Genomic DNA, 23,285 nt, shown 5'->3' on the forward strand with positions numbered 1-23,285 from the left:
AACAGAGTCATGGGCTAACAACAGACAACAGAGTCATGGGCTAACAACAGACAACAGAGTCAAGGCGGACTGGCAACAGAGTCATGGGCTAACAACAGACAACAGAGTCATGGGCTAACAACAGAGTCATGGGCTGACAACAGACAACAGAGTCATGGGCTAACAACAGAGTCATGGGCTAACAACAGACAACAGAGTCATGGCGGACTGGCAACAGAGTCATGGCGGACTGGCAACAGAGTCATGATGGACTGACAACAGAGTCATGATGGACTGACAACAGAGTCATGATGGACTGGCAACAGAGTCATGATGGACTGGCAACAGAGTCATGATGGACTGGCAACAGAGTCATGATGGACTGGCAACAGAGTCATGATGGACTGGCAACAGAGTCATGATGGACTGGCAACAAAAAGACCAACACCCAAATAATTGACGAGTTGCGAACCAACTGATATTTAACTAGTAAAGAATGTCACACTGTATATGACTCCCAGTGACTTTCAGACCAACTGATATTTAACTACTAAAGAATGTCACACTGTATATGACTCCCAGTGACTTTCAGACCAACTGATATTTAACTACTAAAGAATGTCACACTGTATATGTCTCCCAGTGACTTTTCTCCTCACGACAGAGAATAACAGATTTCAGCCCAAAATCCACTAAACAGTCCCATCATTCAGTTCAACCAAAAGAGGAGAGCCGTACTGTACCTTGAGTATGGCAGGGTGTGGGAGAGCTATCTTGATCCTCTCATCCACCCCCACCAGGATAGAGGCCACTATCTGGCAGGCTTTAGACCTATCGAAGAAAGTGTCCTTCAGGGTCAACAGGTAGGCTCCTGTGAAGAAAGGCGAGAGAGGAGAAGAGTAGGGTGTTGAAATGTGGAGTGTGAAACATACAGCTATTGTGCTCCTAACAAATAGCCTAAGAAATATTAGGCTACACTTTTTCCAAATATGATAAATACAGAGATGTTATTTTGACATTGCTACAAAATGTGACCGGATTCAGGATTGTAGGCATTTGACACCATTTCCTACTTCACAGTAAAGACGTAAAAAACGAAGAAGAATATATGATTATTTTTGTTGCAGATAAGCCTTCTTGAACATGTGAACTTTCATATGACTTATTACAAACATGTCTGGAATCCGTAAAGATGAATAAACATGTTAAATTAAGAGCCTAGTTTAGCCAAGGAGAAAGCACTGAGCTCTATAGGGAGAAAGACAGGCTCCATGATTGGCTGATAATGGAGGGGGGATAATAGAGAGCAGTGGAGCCTCAGTGAATTTTTAAAAAAAGTTGTCCTTCTTAGATGAAACTATACCTTAATATATTCACGACACCAAATAATTGTTTAAAATACACTGTTTTGCGATGGTCTACAGTAGCCTCAACAGCACTTTGTAAGGTAGCACCATGGTGTAGCCGGAGGACAGCTAGCTTCCGTCCTCCTCTGGATACATTGACTTCAATACAAAACCTAGGAGGCTGGTAGGCCTCACCCCCTTCCATAGACTTACACAGTAATTGTGACAACTTCTGGAGGACGTCCTTTAACCTATCAGAACTTATGCAGCATGGACTTAACATGTTGTCCACCCAATCAAAGGATCAGATAATTCATCTAGTACTGAAAGGATAAGCTACAGCTTGGTAGCACTCCAGAGTATAAAATGTGGTGAGTAGTTGACTCAGAGAGAAAGACAAAAGTTTGAACAAATTAATTTAGTTAATGAAGGAGAAGCAATAGAGAGAGAGAGATATTTAGTTGTATTTTTTTCCACTTTCACTTAGCTAGCGAATGCAGCTAGCTAGTTTAGCCTCCTCAAACAGAGAGGGATGCTATGTTAGCCAGCTGGCTATGACAGTTCAACACTGCAACTCTTTCAAGTCAAGGTAAGCTTTTGGTTTTATTAAATTTATTGCCACCGGGGCCCACCAGTGTTACTGCTAAACTGCTTGCTGACTGCACTGCATGATTTTAGCGGGTTTACCAACCTTGTTAGTTCTAGCAGCAATGTTGACTATGACATTACTAACATCGTTAGCTAATATGTTGACAACGATGTAGGCTGTGTGTAGCAGTTAGCGGCTACGACATGAAGGTTTGGCTTGGAAAGGTTTTTCGCCTGGTCACAGTCAGCGGATGTGTTGGGCACTGAAGTCCACAAGCGAAGGGAAAAGATGAGAGGAGGAGAGCGCACAGATGCAAGAAGGAATTATACAACGAGCAAAATGTTCATGCTGTTTGTATGTGGCGGCTATGAAAATGAACTGTGTTTGCGTGTGATCAGGGGTGTATTCATTCCATTGATTCTGTTGAAAACCAATTCTTAAAACGGAAGCAAGCGGAACGAAAATGATTACCATAATTTAATTTGTCCAATAGAAACTCTTGTTTGCAACTGTTGGAGTAATGATTACACACTAGGTCAGCTAGATGCAGGCAAGAGTGTGCAAGACGTTATTGAATGCGTCAATGTCTGTCACCTTGATTAGTCTAATTTCTCTCAACCTGTGCACCTACGTTGTAAACTTTCATCCACAGGCTAGGTTGTAGCAACCTCATGATGGGAACAGGGAACATTTGAGTATCGTGTAGTAGCCTAAACCTATCGCTGTTACATAGAGCTGGGTGAATGGAATATGAATGACAGTCATCCAATACGCTGTAAGAGAAATAAGGCCATGGTCATTAAAAATAAAAGTCGCCCTCTCTCATGTTAAACGTCACTACCGCCACTGAAAGAGAGACTACTTTCTGGAGGACAATGCCATGCTGACTCGTGAATTTACATGTGAATTGTTAAATAAATGTGTGGGACTAAGGCTTAAGAGGGTGCGAACGATGCTGAATGGACGTAAAGAAACAAGTGTCTCTAGAAAAGGGGAAAACCATTCAAGGCCATTTTTCTCCTCATTATCTCCATATTGGGATAACAAGTTTATCAAACCTCAAAGAAGCATAACTTTCCCATGTTTCATAATATACCATTTCAAAGCTCTGGGACTGTACTTTTATAAAATGTATAAAAAAAAGATTTGACATAAGCCCATCTTCCTGAATTCAGTTTCAAATGTCAAACCATAGTGGATAATAAAGTCAGTATGAAGAATCCCATCAAGGTGTTGACTTAACAAGAGGTAAGTGACGATCAAATGCAATGAACAGATGGGAGCGCTCCAGGGAGACGTTTTCCATCATGTTGAACACATGATCACCAAGTCAAAACCTTTCTCTTTTCTCCCCTTAACAACCAGCAGTTTGAGACACTCACTAATACAGGGGTCAAAGCCCTCAATCATCTGACAAATTAGCCATTTGATTGGCTGTCAGGCCTTGCTGCGACAAACAATGATTGGCTATTGCTGTAACACAATGGCTGACCTGTCAGAAAGTCTTGAATAGCAGCAATCAGAGGCTCTCCGTTTCTGGGGGTCACCAGGTTGGCTTTGGTCTGGAGGGAAAGAGACCAAGAGAAATGAGAAAAGGATCGTTCAGTGTGAAATTAGACCCTCGGCTGTACAGGTTGTAGTTTAAACCTGGGCTTTGAAAGACTCAGTGACAGAGAGGAGAAGTGTAGGGGTGGACTGTGGGGTGTTGTAGGGGTGGACTGCGGGGCGGTGTAGGGGTGGACTGCGGGGCGGTGTAGGGGTGGACTGCGGGGCGGTGTAGGGGTGGACTGCGGGGCGGTGTAGGGGTGGACTATGGGGCGTAGTAGGGGTGGACTGCGGGGCGTAGTAGGGGTGGACTGCGGGGCGGCGTGTAGGGGCGGTGTAGGGGTGGACTGCGGGGCGGTGTAGGGGTGGACTGCGGGGCGGGTGTAGGGGCTGGACTGCGGGGCGGTGTAGGGGTGGTGTAGGGGTGGACTGCGGGGCGGTGTAGGGGTGGACTATGGGGCGTAGTACGGGTGGACTGCGGGGCGGTGTAGGGGTGGACTGCGGGGCGGTGTAGGGGTGGACTGCGGGGCGGTGTAGGGGTGGACTGCGGGGCGGTGTAGGGGTGGACTGCGGGGCGGTGTAGGGGCGGTGTAGGGGTGGTGTAGGGGTGGACTGCGGGGCGGTGTAGGGGTGGACTATGGGGCGTAGTAGGGGTGGACTGCGGGGCGTAGTAGGGGTGGACTGCGGGGCGGTGTAGGGGCGGTGTAGGGGTGGACTGCGGGGCGGTGTAGGGGTGGACTGCGGGGCGGTGTAGGGGTGGACTGCGGGGCGGTGTAGGGGTGGACTGCGGGGCGGTGTAGGGGTGGACTGCGGGGCGGTGTAGGGGTGGTGTAGGGGTGGACTGCGGGGCGGTGTAGGGGTGGACTATGGGGCGTAGTACGGGTGGACTGCGGGGCGGTGTAGGGGTGGACTGCGGGGCGGTGTAGGGGTGGACTGCGGGGCGGTGTAGGGGTGGACTGCGGGGCGGTGTAGGGGTGGACTGCGGGGCGGTGTAGGGGTGGACTGCGGGGCGTAGTAGGGGCGGTGTAGGGGTGGACTGCGGGGCGGTGTAGGGGTGGACTATGGGGCGTAGTAGGGGTGGACTGCGGGGCGTAGTAGGGGTGGACTGCGGGGCGGTGTAGGGGCGGTGTAGGGGTGGACTGCGGGGCGGTGTAGGGGTGGACTGCGGGGCGGTGTAGGGGTGGACTGCGGGGCGGTGTAGGGGCGGTGTAGGGGTGGTGTAGGGGTGGACTGCAGGGCGGTGTAGGGGTGGACTATGGGGCGTAGTAGGGGTGGACTGCGGGGCGTAGTAGGGGTGGACTGCGGGGCGGTGTAGGGGCGGTGTAGGGGTGGACTGCGGGGCGGTGTAGGGGTGGTGTAGGGGTGGACTGCGGGGCGGTGTAGGGGTGGACTATGGGGCGTAGTACGGGTGGACTGCGGGGCGGTGTAGGGGTGGACTGCGGGGCGGTGTAGGGGTGGACTGCGGGGCGGTGTAGGGGTGGACTATGGGGCGTAGTAGGGGTGGACTGCGGGGCGTAGTAGGGGTGGACTGCGGGGCGGTGTAGGGGCGGACTGCGGGGCGCTGTAGGGGTGGACTGCGGGGCGGTGTAGGGGTGGACTGCGGGGCGGTGTAGGGGCGGTGTAGGGGTGGTGTAGGGGTGGACTGCGGGGCGGTGTAGGGGTGGACTATGGGGCGTAGTACGGGTGGACTGCGGGGCGGTGTAGGGGTGGACTGCGGGGCGGTGTAGGGGTGGACTACGGGGCATAGTAGGGGTGGACTGCGGGGCGGTGAAGAGGGGTGGACTGCGGGGCGGTGTAGGGGTGGACCGCGGGGGCGGTGTAGGGGTGGACCGCGGGGCGGTGTAGGGGTGGACTATGGGGCGTAGTAGGGGTGGACCGCGGGGCGGTGTAGGGGTGGACTATGGGGCGTAGTAGGGGTGGACTGCGGGCTGTAGTAGGGGTGGACTGCGGGCTGTAGTAGGGGTGGACTGCGGGGCGGTGTAGGGGTGGACTGCGGGGCGGTGTAGGGGTGGACTGCGGGGCGGTGTAGGGGTGGACTGCGGGGCGGTGTAGGGGTGGACTATGGGGCATAGTAGGGGTGGACTGCGGCGCGGTGTAGGGGTGGACTGCGGGGCGGTGTAGGGGTGGACGGCGGGGCGGTGTAGGGGTGGACGGCGGGGCGGTGTAGGGGTGGACCGCGGGGCGGTGTAGGGGTGGACCGCGGGGCGGTTCAGGGGTGGACCGCGGGGCGGTTCAGGGGTGTAGGGGGGGCGGTTTAGGGGGGGCTGCACAGCGTGTAGGGGGGCTGCACAGCGTGTAGGGGGGCTGTACAGCGTGTAGGGGGGCTGCACAGCATGTAGGGGGGCTGTACAGCGTGTAGGGGGGCTGCACAGCATGTAGGGGGCTGCACAGCGTGTAGGGGGGCTGCACAGCGTGTAGGGGGGCTGTACAGCGTGTAGGGGGGCTGTACAGCGTGTAGGGGGGCTGTACAGCGTGTAGGGGGGCTGTACAGCGTGTAGGGGTGTGAGGTGTGCTGCAGGAGTCTAAAGGTGAAGCAGGGCAGGTGACACTAACCCCCATCAGAACCAGGGCTTCAGCCTTGGCCTCCTCTGTCTGGGGAAGGTGAAGGTTCATCTCGTCCCCGTCAAAGTCAGCGTTGTACGGCGTGCACACACACTCGTTGAACCGGAACGTTCTGTGAGGCTTCACTTTGGCCTTTAGGACAGACAAAGATGAATACAATAATGATTTCATTGAGATCTGCCTGAAATAGACTTATCTTGATACATCTAAAACAGTAACAGCTACACGACAAGGCAGCTCTAAAACAGTAACAGCTACACGACAAGGCAGCTCTAAAACAGTAACAGCTACACGACAAGGCAGCTCTAAAACAGTAAGAGCTACACGACAAGGCAGCTCTAAAACAGTAACAGCTACACGACAAGGCAGCTCTAAAACAGTAACAGCTACACGACAAGGCAGCTCTAAAACAGTAACAGCTACACGACAAGGCAGCTATAAAACAGTAACAGCTACACGACAAGGCAGCTCTAAAACAGTAACAGCTACACGACAAGGCAGCTATAAAACAGACAACCCCAATATACATCACACAAAATCCCCAACTTGTAACAGGGAGGTTCTCTTCCTGCCTACACGTTGACATGGAGTTTCCAGACTGAGAGCCGAAGTGAAGGACGGGTGTGTGATGTGGAGAGAGACAGAGCACTCACAATATGAGCCATGATGCTGAGTTTGTGTAGAGAGGGCTGTCGGTTGAAGAGGACGATGTCTCCATCGATCATGTGTCTCTCCACCACGTCTCCAAACCTCAGCTCCTGGGCCATCTTCTCTCGGTTCCCGTACTTCAGAAACCTGGAGACACACACACACACACACACACACACAGGGAATACTCTTAGAACATACACCTAAACATGTGGTTTCATACAAAGTTTCAGTTTAGTGGTAGGCCTGTAACCACAGTTTCAGTTTAGTGGTAGGCCTGTAACCACAGTTTCAGTTTAGTGGTAGGCCTTTAACCACAGTTTCAGTTTAGTGGTAGGCCTGTAACCACAGTTTCAGTTTAGTGGTAGGCCTGTAACCACAGTTTCAGTTTAGTGGTAGGCCTGTAACCACCGTTTCAGTTTAGTGGTAGGCCTGTAACCACCGTTTCAGTTTAGTGGTAGGCCTGTAACCACCGTTTCAGTTTAGTGGTAGGCCTGTAACCGGCAGGGGCGGCAGGTAGCCTAGTGTAGAGCATTGGGCCAGTAACCGAAAGGTTGATAGATCAAATCCCCGAGCTCACAAGGTACAAATCTGTCGTTCTGCCCCTGAGTAAGGCAGTTAACCCACTATTCCCCGGGCGCCGAAGACGTGGATGTCGATTAAGGCAGACCCACTGCACCTCTCTGATTCAGAGGGGTTGGGTTAAATGACTCCTGCACCTCTCTGATTCAGAGGGGTTGGGTTAAATGACTCCTGCACCTCTCTGATTCAGAGGGGTTGGGTTAAATGACTCCTGCACCTCTCTGATTCAGATGGGTTGGGTTAAATGACTCCTGCACCTCTCTGATTCAGAGGGGTTGGGTTAAATGACTCCTGCACCTCTCTGATTCAGATGGGTTGGGTTAAATGACTCCTGCACCTCTCTGATTCAGAGGGGTTGGGTTAAATGACTCCTGCACCTCTCTGATTCAGAGGGGTTGGGTTAAATGACTCCTGCACCTCTCTGATTCAGAGGGGTTGGGTTAAATGACTCCTGCACCTCTCTGATTCAGAGGGGTTGGGTTAAATGACTCCTGCACCTCTCTGATTCAGAGGGGTTGGGTTAAATGACTCCTGCACCTCTCTGATTCAGAGGGGTTGGGTTAAATAAGGATGACACATTTTAGTTGAAGGCATTCAGTTGTACAACTGACTAGGTATCCCCCTTTCCCCCTTTCCCTAACCACAGTTTCAGTTTAGTGGTAGGCCTATAACCAAAAGGATGGCGGACCCAACCAACAACCAAATGATTGTGATAATGTGGTTGTTTTAGCTAATTTAGTTGACACTGGATAAGAGCATCTATTAAAAAGGGGATACTTCAGGACAATGAGGCCCTTTATCTACCTACCCAGAGTCAGATGAACTGGTGTCCCAGTAAATAGACATTAAAATGGTCCCAACGAGCTCATCTGACTGAGGAAGTAGCTAAAGAGCCACAAGATAAAGTATCCCTTTAAAACAACTAAAATGTCTTAAAAGAAAGAAAGATACTGTATATATCTTTCTAATAAGTGAATGGGTAAACCTCACCAACGTTTTAGCATGTAGTGCCTCCAACATTTTGGGGTGTGGATCAGCTCATGCTTTTTAACTGACTAAACATGTCCAATAGAACTGTCCTGACCTCTTCATCTGCGTGTGTCGTTGCTGGATGAAGTTGGCTCCAGGGTGGACCTCAGGACCGCTACGCACCAGCTTCCTCAGCATCTCCAAGTTGGCCTTGTTCACCTTGGGGCACAACAAGTTAGAGGTCACAGGTCATACAACAGGACAGTGAAGTGACACTGTGCATGTTACTTCTCAATGGTAAAGACAGCTGGAAAAGGCACTCAAACTTCCTTGTGATCCATCCTGATTTGTGAAGCATCTATGTAGTGCTTATAAATGGCCAGGTCGCAATTGTAAATGAGAACTTGTTCTCAACTTGCCTACCTGGTTAAATAAAGGTGAAATAAATAAATAAATAAAATAAACTACTGATGTATTCTTATTAAGGCAGTCAAACGATTAAAATAATTCAATAGAGTTAATGGAATTAGTTAAATCGCGATTCATTGCAATGTTAGAATTTGCTCCAATTTGGACTTCAACACATTTTTCATTAAAAAGCAGAACATTGAGTTACTATTAAACCCAAAATAGTCTGGATCAAAATGTTTTAAAGGCATTTTCACCATAAACAACACAAACATCGCTGTAACATACAAGCTATTCATGATCCCAAAGGTTCAGGAGGCCTACTCCCTCTTATCAATAATATTGAAGCTGAACTGATCCATGGTCTTCATCATGAACTAGTCGCAAGCTGCTGCTACTACAATTGGGATCATTAAGTATTTTGACCTGTGAACTACAACAGAAACAGTAGTTATATGGAATGGATGTCCTGTTCTGATTAAAATCATTGTGGGAAGTTCGATGAATCAAGAGGCATTCAGCCATGGCATTGTAAACAATATTTTGTCTAGCTAGCTAACGTTAGCATAACTAGTTCGCTACTTCTGTCCAAATTCATGTTTTTTTGCTGTCCTCTAAAGAAATGCCTGGGAACATGTTTATGGTAGAAGTATCTGTACGGTTGCCTTCAGAACTGTTTCTCAAAGCTGTGTGCATAGCGCACCACAATGGAGACAGACAGCGCTACTGAGACCGAGTGCACAGTGACAGTACACAGCATAGAGTGTGTTGTGTGTTGCGCTTAAAAGGGTCCTCGCTGAAACACGTGCGCTTAAAATGGGTCGCGCGGGGTAAAGAAATGGAGAAGCGATTAAAAACGTCAAAGAAATTAACAGCATTAAAAAGGTTTGCGCTTTAACGTGGAAAGCCCTAATTCCTATAAAGCCTTTATAAGTTGTAGTTAAAGTGTGGACAATAAGATTCTTACCTTCTCTGGGTAGGTCAGGATTTTGGCTACGTGCACAGGGACAGCCACCTCATCGATCCGCAGGTTGGGGTCCGGAGAGATGACCGTTCTCCCAGAGAAATCCACTCTCTTCCCCGAGAGGTTTCCACGGAATCGCCCTGAGAGAGACACCACGAACCATCAATAACTGAGTGTCTCCAAATTCTTATCAATCCAAAGGCAGCAGTGGAGAATAACATTCCACTCTATAATTTGTGATTAAATGGCTCTACAATCAACTAGGATACTTCCTGTTTCTGAGTCAGCTGTGTAAATAAACTAAATTGTTTATGACAAAAGACATGACATTCACATGAATTCAGTGTCAACTATCAATAAAGACGATGGTGAGAGTGACCACAGAACTAGACATCAGAATAGACAACAGGTAACTATTAAATAATTAGAAATCACTATTTATATGAGCGAGACCTTGTTTGCCCTTGAGTCTCTGAACGAAGCCTCTGGTCCACTTCTTAGGGGCCATGTTGAGGGGGATGCCAGAGAGCTCACTGTTGATGTAGAGAGCACATTGCAGCTGGAGGAAGTCCCAGTCCTCCATGATCATCTGGGTCTTGGCCCCTGACATACGGTGCTGTGGGACGGCATGGGAGGCAGGCAGAACAACTCATTCATCACTCAACATTCATTAGACAACAATAACAACAACATCAAACCACCTTATTGTCTAATGTGAATTGGAAATTGTAACTTCTTTCTGTCTTGTGTTATTGCTTTCATAAAAAGGCCCAGAGGTTTTCCTTAGCTGACCAACTAGTTAGTAATAGCCTACTGGGGCCCAGAGGTTTTCCTTAGTTGACCAACTAGTTACTAATAGCCTACTGGGGCCCAGAGGTTTTCCTCAGCTGACCAACTAGTTAGTAATAGCCTACTGGGGCCCAGAGGTTTTCCTGGTCAGTTCATGGAAAAACTCCCGGGCCGATTAATCAGAAATTCATTGACACTTCTGCTACTGTCCCAATCCCATGATGCCCACCTTCTCTATGACATCATACATGACTAAAATGTAAATGTGATTTACCCACCTTCTTGATGACATCATTGAGGAAGATGATCTCTGTGAGCTTCATGGTGAGGTCATCCTCGTTAGTACCTGACTTGAGGTCTGAGATGACAGAGGGGCGGATGCAGAGTGGGGGTACCAGCAGACGGGTGAGGATGAGGTCTGCAGGCTTACCTGCCTCAGGGTTCATCAGGAGCAGGGGAATGTCCTCCGCTGGAATCCTCCTGAACAGGTTCAACACCACCAGAGGACTCAGGTTCTCCTGGAAACCACAGGGCATGAAGGTCAGTCAGCATTTAAAACCAGAAGGGCCAGTTTCCCGGATTCAGACAGACATTTTGAAGAGGTTCAGTACCACTAGAGGACTCAGGTTCTCCGTCGGGGTGAAAGACATGATCGGTCAGCATTTAAAACCTGTGTGATCCAGTTGGTAAGAAGAGTGTTGCTCTAGTAATACCAGGGTTGTGGGTTCAATTCCAACAAGGATCCCATATACTAACCCTGTATGAACTCTGTACTGTGAGTCACTGCTAAGTGAAAAACATACAAAACAAACCATTAACCTCACATGACCTCTACAAAGTAGACATGTAAACTGTTAAAAGTTGCCTTCAACGTGACTCACCTGAGCCCTGTTAAGCAAGCCCTCCACTTCTTTGTTGTGTTCTATTGCGATATCGAATGAGTTGAGAAAGTCTGATACTACAGTGTCCACCACTTTCTTGGTTGTCTTGTATTTCTCGTGGAGGATCTTTAGCAAGCCACACTTCTTCACTGGTCCTGTTAAATGGCAAGAACAAAGACATTATCAGTCACACCAACCACCACTTGGGCTATGCTTTCAACTCAACTAAATTCAACTCAATTCAAATATAACTTAATAATATGTATTTAAGCCCAAATGCCAAAATTGAACCGTAAACAGTCAAAGACTAAGATATTGTTGATACCCTACCATTTAACGTGGAGCAATTGAGACACATTGTCCTTTTGCGGCATTTGTCGGATATCTTCTTCTTCATTCCTCGTTTCTGGAGGTACGCTAGGCCTGGCCTCTTCAACACATCCATAAACTGTAGTTTCTCCTCTTTAGTCAGCATGATGTGAGAACACGTCTTACAGATCATCTGGAGGGATACCACAATCACATGATGTCATAATGGAACAATTTGAACAACAATAACATGTCATAATGGGCTAATTTGAACAACAACAACATGTTATAATGGGCTAATTTGAACAACAATAACATAGTTATAATGGAACAACATGATCAACAATAACATGATGTTATAATGGAACAACATGATCAACAATCACATAGTTATAATGGAACAACATGATCAACAATAACATAGTTATAATGGAACAACATGATCAACAATAACATAGTTATAATGGAACAACATGATCAACAATAACATAGTTATAATGGAACAACATGATCAACAATAACATAGTTATAATGGAACAACATGATCAACAATAACATAGTTATAATGGAACAACATGATCAACAATAACATAGTTATAATGGAACAACATGATCAACAATAACATAGTTATAATGGAACAACATGATCAACAATAACATAGTTATAATGGAACAACATGATCAACAATAACATAGTTATAATGGAACAACATGATCAACAATAACATAGTTATAATGGAACAACATGATCAACAATAACATAGTTATAATGGAACAACATGATCAACAATAACATAGTTATAATGGAACAACATGATCAACAATAACATAGTTATAATGGAACAACATGATCAACAATAACATAGTTATAATGGAACAACATGATCAACAATAACATAGTTATAATGGAACAACATGATCAACAATAACATAGTTATAATGGAACAACATGATCAACAATAACATAGTTATAATGGAACAACATGATCAACAATAACATAGTTATAATGGAACAACATGATCAACAATAACATAGTTATAATGGAACAACATGATCAACAATAACATGATGTTATAATGGAACAACATGATCAACAATCACATGATGTCATAATGGGCCAATTTGAACAACAACAACATGATGTTATAATGGGCCAATTTGAACAACAACAACATGATGTCATAATGGGCCAATTTGAACAACAACATGGTGTCATAATGGGCCAATTTGAACAACAACAACATGATGTCATAATGGGCCAATCTGAACAACAACAACAACATGATGTCATAATGGGCCAATTTGAACAACAACAACATGATGTTATAATGGGCCAATTTGAACAACAACAACATGATGTCATAATGGGCCAATTTGAACAACAACATGGTGTCATAATGGGCCAATTTGAACAACAACAACATGATGTCATAATGGGCCAATCTGAACAACAACAACAACAACATGATGTCATAATGGGCCAATTTGAACAACAATAACAGTTATAATGGAACAACATGAACAACAATCACATGATGTTATAATGGAACAACAATCACATTGGGTGTTTCTCTATATGCATACTACTGTGCTCCACACTCTCATGCTCCAAAGCCATTCTCTTGAGTATGTTCTTGTGAGGACGAGAGTGTGGAGAACACATAAAAAATTACATTTGAGAAGCACTCCCCCTACTGTATTACCTCACGCTGAGCAGCACTCCCCCTACTGTATTACCTCACGCTGAGCAGCACTCCCCCTACTGTATTACCTCACGCTGAGCAGCACTCCCCCTACTGTATTACCTCATGCTGAGCAGCACTCCCCCTACTGTATTACCTCACGCTGAGCAGCACTCCCCCTACTGTATTACCTCACGCTGAGCAGCACTCCCCCTACTGTATTACCTCATGCTGAGCAGCACTCCCCCTACTGTATTACCTCACGCTGAGCAGCACTCCCCCTACTGTATTACCTCACGCTGAGCAGCACTCCCCCTACTGTATTACCTCACGCTGAGCAGCACTCCCCCTACTGTATTACCTCACGCTGAGCAGCACTCCCCCTACTGTATTACCTCACGCTGAGCAGCACTCCCCCTACTGTATTACCTCACGCTGAGCAGCACTCCCCCTACTGTATTACCTCATGCTGAGCAGCACTCCCCGTACTGTATTACCTTGTTGATTTGCACACACTGAACATAGATTTTTAAATTTTTCTTTTCTATTGTGTTATTGACTGTACATTTGTTTATGTGTAACTCTGTGTTGTTGTTTTTGTCGTACTGCTTTGCTTTATCTTGGCCAGGTCGCAGTTGTAAATGAGAACTTGTTCTAAACTGGCCTACCTGGTTAAATAAAGGTGAAATAAATCAAAAATAAATATAAATGTTCTAATGCACCAGCTTGAATAACAATCACATGATGTTCTAATGGGCCAGCTTGAATAACAATCACATGATGTTCTAATGGGATAGCTTGAATAACAATCACATGATGTTCTAATGGGCCAGCTTGAATAACAATCACATGATGTTCTAACGGGCCAGCTTGAATAACAATCACATGATGTTCTAATGGGCCAGCTTGAATAACAATCACATGATGTTCTAACGGGCCAGCTTGAATAACAATCACATGATGTTCTAATGGGCCAGCTTGAATAACAATCACATGATGTTCTAACGGGCCAGCTTGAATAACAATCACATGATGTTCTAATGGGCCAGCTTGAATAACAATCACATGATGTTCTAATGGGCCAGCTTGAATAACAATCACATGATGTTCTAACGGGCCAGCTTGAATAACAATCACATGATGTTCTAATGGGCCAGCTTGAATAACAATCACATGATATTATAATGGGTCAGCTTGAATAACAATCACATGATGTTCTAACGGGCCAGCTTGAATAACAATCACATGATGTTCTAACGGGCCAGCTTGAATAACAATCACATGATGTTCTAACGGGCCAGCTTGAATAACAATCACATGATGTTCTAACGGGCCAGCTTGAATAACAATCACATGATGTTCTAATGGGCCAGCTTGAATAACAATCACATGATGTTCTAACGGGCCAGCTTGAATAACAATCACATGATGTTCTAATGGGCCAGCTTGAATAACAATCACATGGTGTTCTAATGGGCCAGCTTGAATAACAATCACATGATGTTCTAATGGGCCAGCTTGAATAACAATCACATGATGTTCTAATGGGCCAGCTTGAATAACAATCACATGGTGTTCTAACGGGCCAGCTTGAATAACAATCACATGATGTTCTAATGGGCCAGCTTGAATAACAATCACATGATGTTCTAACGGGCCAGCTTGGATAACAATCACATGATGTTCTAATGGGCCAGCTTGAATAACAATCACATGATGTTCTAACGGGCCAGCTTGAATAACAATCACATGATGTTCTAATGGGCCAGCTTGAATAACAATCACATGGTGTTCTAATGGGCCAGCTTGAATAACAATCACATGATGTTCTAATGGGCCAGCTTGAATAACAATCACATGGTGTTCTAACGGGCCAGCTTGAATAACAATCACATGGTGTTCTAATGGGCCAGCTTGAATAACAATCACATGATGTTCTAATGGGCCAGCTTGAATAACAATCACATGGTGTTCTAACGGGCCAGCTTGAATAACAATCACATGATGTTATAATGGGTCAGCTTGAACAACAATCACATAGCAAAAGAGTCAAAGAAGTAACTATGATAATTTAATCAGGGTGATCAAGGTTGTGATGTAGGCTACTCAGTGTGCAGTACAGTAATGTCATATTTAGTTTGCTACATTGTAGAGAGAGAGAGAAGATAAATATATACAAATAACTGCCAAAATAAAGGAAACATCAACATAAAGTGGGCGTTGGGCGACCATGAGCCGCCAGAACAGCTTTCCTTGGCATAGATTTTACAAGTGTCTGAAACTCTATTAGAGGGATGCGACACCCTTCTACAAGAAATTCCATAATGTGGTATTTTGTTGATGGTGGAGGAAAACGCTGTCTCTGATGCCACTCCAGAATCTTCCGTAAGTGTTCAATTGGGTTGAGATCTGGTGACTGAGACACACCCTTTAAACCCTCTATGTTCCTTTGAGACCCTTCTTTCAAAGTCACTGAGATCTCTTCTTCTAGCCATGGTAGCCAAGATAATAGGCAACTGAGCATTTGTACACATGATCCTAAGCATGATGGGATGGTAATTGCTTAATTAACTCAGGAACCACACCTGTGTTGGAAGCACCTGCTTTCTATATAGCCTACTTTGTATTCCTTATTTACTCAAGTGTTTCCTTTATTTTGTCTGTTACTGTTATAGTGAACTTGCCTGTAGGATTCCAATGATGGCTTTGAAATAGCCCACATGAAAACAGGGCATCTCCAGATCCAGATATCCATAGTGTCCCAGACAGTCAGCCAGGTTCTTCCCACACGTCTCACATGGACGATCCTTCTCACTGGTGCCCTGGAATATAACATGACAGTTGGGTCACAACCACCAATATAGAATGCCAAGAGTTTGCAAAGCTGTCATAAAGGCAAAGGGTGGCTATTTGAACAATCTCAAATATAAAATATATTTTGATTTGTTTAACACTGTTTTGGTTACTACATGATTCCATGTGTTATTTCAAAGTTGATGTCTTCACTATTATTCTACAATTTAGATAATAGTAAAAATAAAGACAAACCTTTGAATGAGTATGTGTTCTAAGACTTTTGACCGGTAGTGTACAATGTGATGGGTGGTGGTGTGTGTACTGTGTGTGTATGTACACGTGTCAGCCCTACCATGCGATGATCCAGTACGCCGTATGGTAGAGGAGTATGGCTGGTGTCCTGGCTGTACAGGTTCTTACTGACCACTTGGATATGAGCCTGCTGTCTCATCTGCTCAGCCGACTTCATCCCAAAACAGATGTGGCTTCTGTTGACATAAATGGAATAGATAGCCAACTCAGCATAGGGGTTAAATTAGACACTGGCTAGTAGATCAACTAGCAAATAGGTCCTACCCAAGCAACAACTGCCAATGATAACAAGCTATAGTTTAGGGGTCAATTGGGAGTCATTTGTAAAGCATGGTCAGCATTGCCTTTCTGGATGTCTACTTGAGGCTACTTCGTCATGCTTTACCATGTACTTAGCAAGAGTGTCAGTTGTCATGGCAAGATGAGTTCGATATCCTGCCACATTAGCCAGGTGGGGATGTGATTGTTTGTGTAGCTAACTAGCTAGCTTTCTAAAACGTGTTACCAGCATTGCTGACCCCGTTCAATCAATGATGCAATTGCAAAAAGCTAGCTAGCTATGAAAAGCAAGCTCATGTGACAAATTGCAAGCTGCTTTAGGCAATTATTTACGAACAATACTCATAGCTAGAGGGCTGGGGGAAATATTAATGGCTAATGGCTAGCAGCAAACTAGCTCGCTAACTGGACATACTTACATTTTTTTGGCCACATCAGTCTCTCTAAACTGCTCTTTCACCATCGTGACTTCTGTTTGCCCCCGCCAACCTCCGGCAGAAATACAGATCTAGGATAAGATCCCGCACATAAACTGTTATTTTCTACACTGTTGTTTTACACTAAACTTGATATACAGTCATGACACTGTCACTTGTCGTTCCCAATTCCCATGTTGTAGCTAGAAATGCTGCCACGGCAATAAGATACAACGTGAACCATGAATTCATATGACAACGACATGCACACATCCGGTTGAAGAGCGCCCCATGAACGAGAGGGAGGTTATCCATCAGCAAGTGCCCTCCAGTGGGCTAAATCATTATTACATAAACACTGAGGAAACGGGTGCAGAAATACATTTCCACTAATGTCACTCCTCGTAGCTACATGGATTAACAGATAATGTTCCTTGTAGAATAGGCTAAATCTGTCTGAAAAGTTCATAATGTTAGACGTATGGACTTTTTTTTAACCTCCTCTAGTGCGGGAGAGGGGACACATGGGAGTTGTAGTTTTAAGGGGAAGAAAAACTTAAAACAGTATACAATAATATAAGCCATTTAGCAAACACTTTTATCCAAAGCCACTTAGTCCTGTGTGGCTCGTCCGTAGAACATAGCGCTTGCGAATGCCAAAAGTCATGGTTTCGAGTCCCGCGGGGACCACCCATACTTAAGTGTACAATGCAACATGTCCTTTACATGACATAACAATAAGCTCTATGTTCCAGCGTAATTACCAATAGAGTAAGTTCACTACTATGTATTAAGCCTGTTATTACATGCAGTAAATCTACCACTTTAGGTTACATTTAAAAAATAAAAAACAGAACTAGCAATGGTAGGAGCTGTAATAAATGGTATCACAATTGTCAACCTCTTTATTAATTTTGTCCCTGTAGGGGGACACTTTTTTGGGCTGCGAATAACCTTTTTAATAATGGTTATTTTTATAACCATCCGCCAACCAGGTCGACCAGGAAACAGAGGGTTCTTCATTACACTGTCAAAAAAACAAGTTACTGTATTTTTAGAGCTGAATTAAGGTTGTTGTGGAAAACTCGATCCAAAGATTTAGACAGAGACTAATTTAAGGTATAATAGTGAATCTTTAATACATGCAGCTGCAAGGTAGACCTGTCTCTGATCAGAGTCAGGGAAGGAGCTCCTTGGGGAGATAGTTTCAGGTCCCTCATATAGAAGAGGGGTGATAATGCAATCATAATGTTTACACAACAGGTCTTTGTCCAAGCAACAGTTCCAGAACACAATGGCCTTGTGTTAGGATGCAGACATAACAGGAGTCTATGAAATGCATAACATCACAGTTCAACACAGAATAGGGCATAAACCTTGTGAAGTTACAACAGCTCACCCCAATTCTGTCACCACAAGGTGTTATTGCTGTAAGGGATAGCATGCTGCTGTATTTTGATTACCTGGGAGGCAACCTCACTTAGGGATTTGAACTCCCAACCTCTTGTTTGCTAGCGACCAGCATTTGCTCTTACACCAGCAGGTCTGTGGGTAAGACAGATATTTGCTGTTACACCAGCAGGTCTGTGGGTAAGACAGAGATTGCTGCTACTCCAGCAGGTCTGTGGGTAAGACAGAGATTGCTGCTACATCTGCAGGTCTGTGGGTATGACAGAGATCGTTAAAAGATTACAGTAAAACATTGTTTAGCAGGTAATGACGTTGAAAGTCAACTGCAAAGAACTCCGGGGATGAAACTATTCTGCTATTTAGAACTTATTCAAGAAGAACCAATAGAGGATTCTGTCATTTGTCCCTATGGGGAATATCACGTTTTAGGTATGACCCAGACGCACACAGTGTCTAAGAAACAAAAGTTAATTTCAAAAACAGGGGCAGGCATACGACAGGTCAAAGGCAGACAGGGGTCAATAATCCAGAATGGTGGGGCAAGGTATAGAATGTCAGGCAGTATCAGGGTCAGGGCAGGCAGAACGGTCAAAACCAGGAAGGACTAGAAAACATGAGCAAGAACAGGCAGGAGCAGAGTAACAAATGCTGGTAGGTTTCACAAAACAAAACGAACTGGCAACAGACAAACAGAGAACACAGGTATAAATACACAGGGGATAATGGGGAGGATGGGCAACACCTGGAGGGGGGTGAAAGACAAGCACAAAGTCAGGTGAAACAGATTAGGGTGTGACAGGGAAACCCTTTTGAGTTCCATTTAGAACCCGCTCATGAGTAGGGCCTTACTTTTTGGACACTTTTAGAGGCATTTCGCTCTTCGACTGCCCCTGTGACAACAATTTTGGACCCCTTTGTGGCCCCCCTAAATGTGGAGTATGAAGTAATTTTTACATAACTAATTTTTGCTATCGTTCTTTTTTTTACATCCGTTATTAGACAGTGGCAACGATGATGATTATGAACATGGTCTTTTGCCTGCTAATGCCTGCAATGCAGTGAAGAAAACAATATGACAACAATAACGTCTAATGTAACTGGCCCCTCTAACAGTACAACTGGCCCCAGCTTGCCCCCCCCCCCCTGTTGAAATGGTCTAGAACCGCCACTGCTTCAAGTGTATGTTTATTGCCTTTTAACTGTATCCTATGCCTGCCAGAAATGATTGCCCCTCAGGGATGAATGAAGTTCATTAAACTTTATTGTTAATGTTAATGCTAATGTTTCTATTTGGCAGCGCAAGTGGTGACACGTCAGGCTGAGGAGTGAGTTTCACAGATCCCCCATCTGATACACAAGCAATAACAAGTCTATACCCGTTTAGGAAAAAAGCATTTAATGTATGCAGTAACATTAGACTTATCCACATTTACCAGAGGGTTCAAATTGCAATGAGTTAGAGGCTAGATAGCTTTGTCAGCATATCAGACACATAGCGGAGCCCTCAGACTTTATGAGAGGGCTATAAATATATCCACAGTGGCGGGAAAGGTTGGAATGAAAGCCAAACAGTCAGCCGAAATCAGGGGAGAACGACTGCCCCCCTCTCATTGAAGCCATGCGGTTCAAGGTCGACCTGGGTACTGCAGGCTGTCGTTTCCAGAAATAGTCCATGGGCCAGACCCCCACATTTGGGCCGTAGGGTTCACTTGGGGTGACCATGTCTCACAGTGATTTTCTTGAAGCTCTATGTCCCTGGAGTTGTAACATGTGTGATAGCAGTGCAGCAATGGTAGCTTTCTCTGTGTTTTCACTCTTTCATTCATCCCTCCATTGTAATGTGGGTCGTATAAAGGGGACCAAGGTGCAGCGTGTATAGTGCTCATATTCACTTTTATTATGAAGACACTAGAACAAAACAACCGACAACAGTTCCATCAGGTGAAATACACTAAACAGAAAACAACTACCCACAAAACCCAGGAAGAAAAACCCCTACTTAAATATGATCTCTAATCAGAGGCAATGAGGATCAGCTGCCTCTAATTAGAGATCAACCCAAACAATCCCAACATAGAAATAGAAAAACTAGAACTTAAGCATAGAAATAGAAAACATAGAAAAACACAAAACCACCCCCTGTCACGCCCTGACCTACTCTACTATAGAAAATGACATCATACTTGGATTAGGACGTGACATCCATCCTATTAATTTTCCCCATAGGATAAGGTAGGTATTTTACCCTATCACAAACAAAGTTATTGCTCACATATACGCAATACTCATACAGTATATAATTGAAAGGCTTAGATTCACAGCTAACCACTAGACACACTTTCAGGAATGTTCAGGTCAACATAACTTTGACCTTTGACATCTAGGGTACATATCAGAATTACCTGTATGAATTGCTTTAAAAAAAGGAAACCCTGATACATTTTAAACTTTGTTTGACAAGTTGTTCTGACAGGTCATGACATCACCTTTCAAATGTATATAATATCAACCAAATTTGACAGCACCATCTTCAACTATTGTTTAAAATTAGCCCATATTGTGCAATTGACATGAGAATGTTGGAAGTTACGTTTTTGGATGGTAACTTTGGTGATAGAAACACCAAATTACATACACACAGCTAGAACAGGTTTTTTAAAAGATTTGTAGATACAAGGCAATCACAGAAGACTTCTTCTAATATGGCCGCCAAACAACTCAATGGGGTCTTATTTGCATGACCATACCTGTATGAAATATAATTGTAGACACACACACACACACACACACACACACACACACACACACACACACACACACACACACACACACACACACACACACACACACACACCTTGCTCCTCCAGACGCTTATGTTCCAACAGCTGCAGCTGAAGGGGAGTGTGGGATTCCCAGTTTTATTGATGTTCTCTGTTATGGACTTTACTTTTCTTGTCTTTGACTGTGTTTTTCTACAATCTGTGTTGTCTTTACATTTGAAAGTCTACAAATAAAGCTGTCCAAAAAGAAGCAGATATTTGACTGGTCCGTTTAATAGCCACATCAGGAATAAGTCTCTTTCCTATTCGTAAACGTCATCTGGTGCACGGCTCAAATAGCAGTAGATCTGCCAACAAAGCAATGAAGCAATGAAGCAATGCCAAATTACCTTAAAGATTGCTGTGGAAGCTGAATGTATTTTTGACGCTGAACATGGCCATATTGGGCTCCTAACTCATCTGTTGCTTTGGTATACTTCCTGTAACTCTACCATCACCTGTATGGGATGAAATTGGAGTTTCAAGAACAGCTCAGCAGCTGTGGTTTGATACTTTAACATCTCTATGACAGATGGTCATAAAGCAATCCCAAACAACTTTAGGCTGCATGTAATTCTGACACCCAGTTTAGGAACATGGCCATTGGCTGGAGAAGTTCACTGACAGGGGGGTAATCATTTTGACTACTTGTTTGTCCATAGATCTGTAAAGCTTCCTGGAAAACACAACCGTTCCCAATATGTTTATCCTTGAAAATGGTATCCTTCTTTATATTTCTACATTTCTGAGATGAATATTACATTCAGCCCTCCATTGACTTCACACTGCATGCTGAAAAGACCTCATAACCTGTAATGTGGACCACAGAGAGATCCGGTACAGAACAGCACATTATTTAGACCTTATTAGTCGACCACGAGGTCCTCACATTGCTGACATTGGCCCCCCCATACTAAATTTACTGCAAGATATGTGACCTGGAAAATAAGATCTGAATGAACCCAGCTTGGTTGTTTTGTGGATCCATGCCACAGCATGTGACATGTCATATCCAGATATAGAGTTTTACTGCTGTGACATTTTAATGGATTGAATCATGTAAAAAATGCTGATGTGAGCCAAGGCGCTAGGGTGTCTCAGGGTAACTCCAGAGCCGGCCCTAGCCTTTTGGGGACCCTAAGCTAAATGTTGTTGCCCCCCCCAATACAATTTTATAACACATTTTCTGCAATTCTATACATTTTTACGTGACTTATGGCATGTTAATATGATATCTGAGTGAGAGTGACTAACAAAATCAATGGGGGCCCCCCTGGAGGTCAAGGCCCCTGAGCTTGTGCCCTGGGTGCCTGGTTGATAATTCAACCATAATTACAACAAGTTTATATAGCTAGACTAACTCAACAATCTACAGAATCTTAGCTGACATGGGCTAATTAGGTGACTGTCAGTGATAGAGGATTTCTTGGGTCCTGAAAATGAGAACCTCACCGAATTGGACCCACAAAAATCCCACCGACCTTGACAGGACCAGGTCATTTTTTAGAATATCAATACCCAATCCGATTTGGATCCGAGGTTGACCAGATCCGACCTGAAACATGTCCGAGATATGTCCGAAATGGTTTCACTCATCCATTTTCTGTTGCATCTAAAATAATGGATTTGTGGTCTACAGCTTAGTATTTTCATAATGGTATCCCTATAGTTAGATTGAGAATATTATAAAGTTTTCAAAAATGTTTTCCTTATTTCTGTCGACCAAATATTTTGATGTAACGATGATCGTGTGCCAGACTGAGAGCAGCACATAATTCAGTTTTGGCTGTAATCTAATATTCGTTACTTTTTTACTGCGTGCAACATAAAAATCTAGCTTTTTTAACTGTTTTGATAAAGATTGATGTAGACTAAAGATAGGCGATACACTGAGTGCACAAAACATTAGGAACACCTTCCTGATTTTGAGTTGCACACACTTTAGCCTTCACAACAGCCTCAATTCATCAGGTCATGGACTCCACATGGTGTCAAAAGC

The 23,285-nt window shown here is 44.6% G+C and overlaps 1 protein-coding gene across 2 annotated transcripts in view; it reads right to left on the bottom strand.

The window, feature by feature from the left end:
* LOC106577425 (DNA-directed RNA polymerase III subunit RPC1) overlaps positions 1–17,337 on the bottom strand; it is a 61,227-nt gene extending 43,890 nt beyond the window's left edge. For both annotated transcript variants that reach the window (XM_082964980.1, XM_082964981.1), the window contains exons 1-13: positions 17,061–17,337; positions 16,403–16,538; positions 15,939–16,076; positions 11,593–11,764; positions 11,263–11,417; positions 10,660–10,899; positions 10,046–10,208; positions 9,596–9,732; positions 8,336–8,439; positions 6,675–6,816; positions 6,013–6,153; positions 3,407–3,476; positions 723–850 (exon numbers count right to left, since the gene is read on the bottom strand). In XM_082964980.1, the coding sequence (XP_082821106.1) occupies positions 723–850; positions 3,407–3,476; positions 6,013–6,153; positions 6,675–6,816; positions 8,336–8,439; positions 9,596–9,732; positions 10,046–10,208; positions 10,660–10,899; positions 11,263–11,417; positions 11,593–11,764; positions 15,939–16,076; positions 16,403–16,538; positions 17,061–17,104 (1,770 nt within the window). In that variant the 5' untranslated portion in view covers positions 17,105–17,337. The remainder of the gene's footprint in view (positions 1–722; positions 851–3,406; positions 3,477–6,012; positions 6,154–6,674; positions 6,817–8,335; positions 8,440–9,595; positions 9,733–10,045; positions 10,209–10,659; positions 10,900–11,262; positions 11,418–11,592; positions 11,765–15,938; positions 16,077–16,402; positions 16,539–17,060) is intronic.
* Between the last annotated feature and the right edge of the window lie 5,948 nt (positions 17,338–23,285).

The sequence above is a fragment of the Salmo salar genome, chromosome 18 (genome assembly GCF_965601325.2).
Source record: "Salmo salar chromosome 18, fSalSal1, whole genome shotgun sequence".
In the NCBI taxonomy this organism is placed as follows: domain Eukaryota; kingdom Metazoa; phylum Chordata; class Actinopteri; order Salmoniformes; family Salmonidae; genus Salmo; species Salmo salar.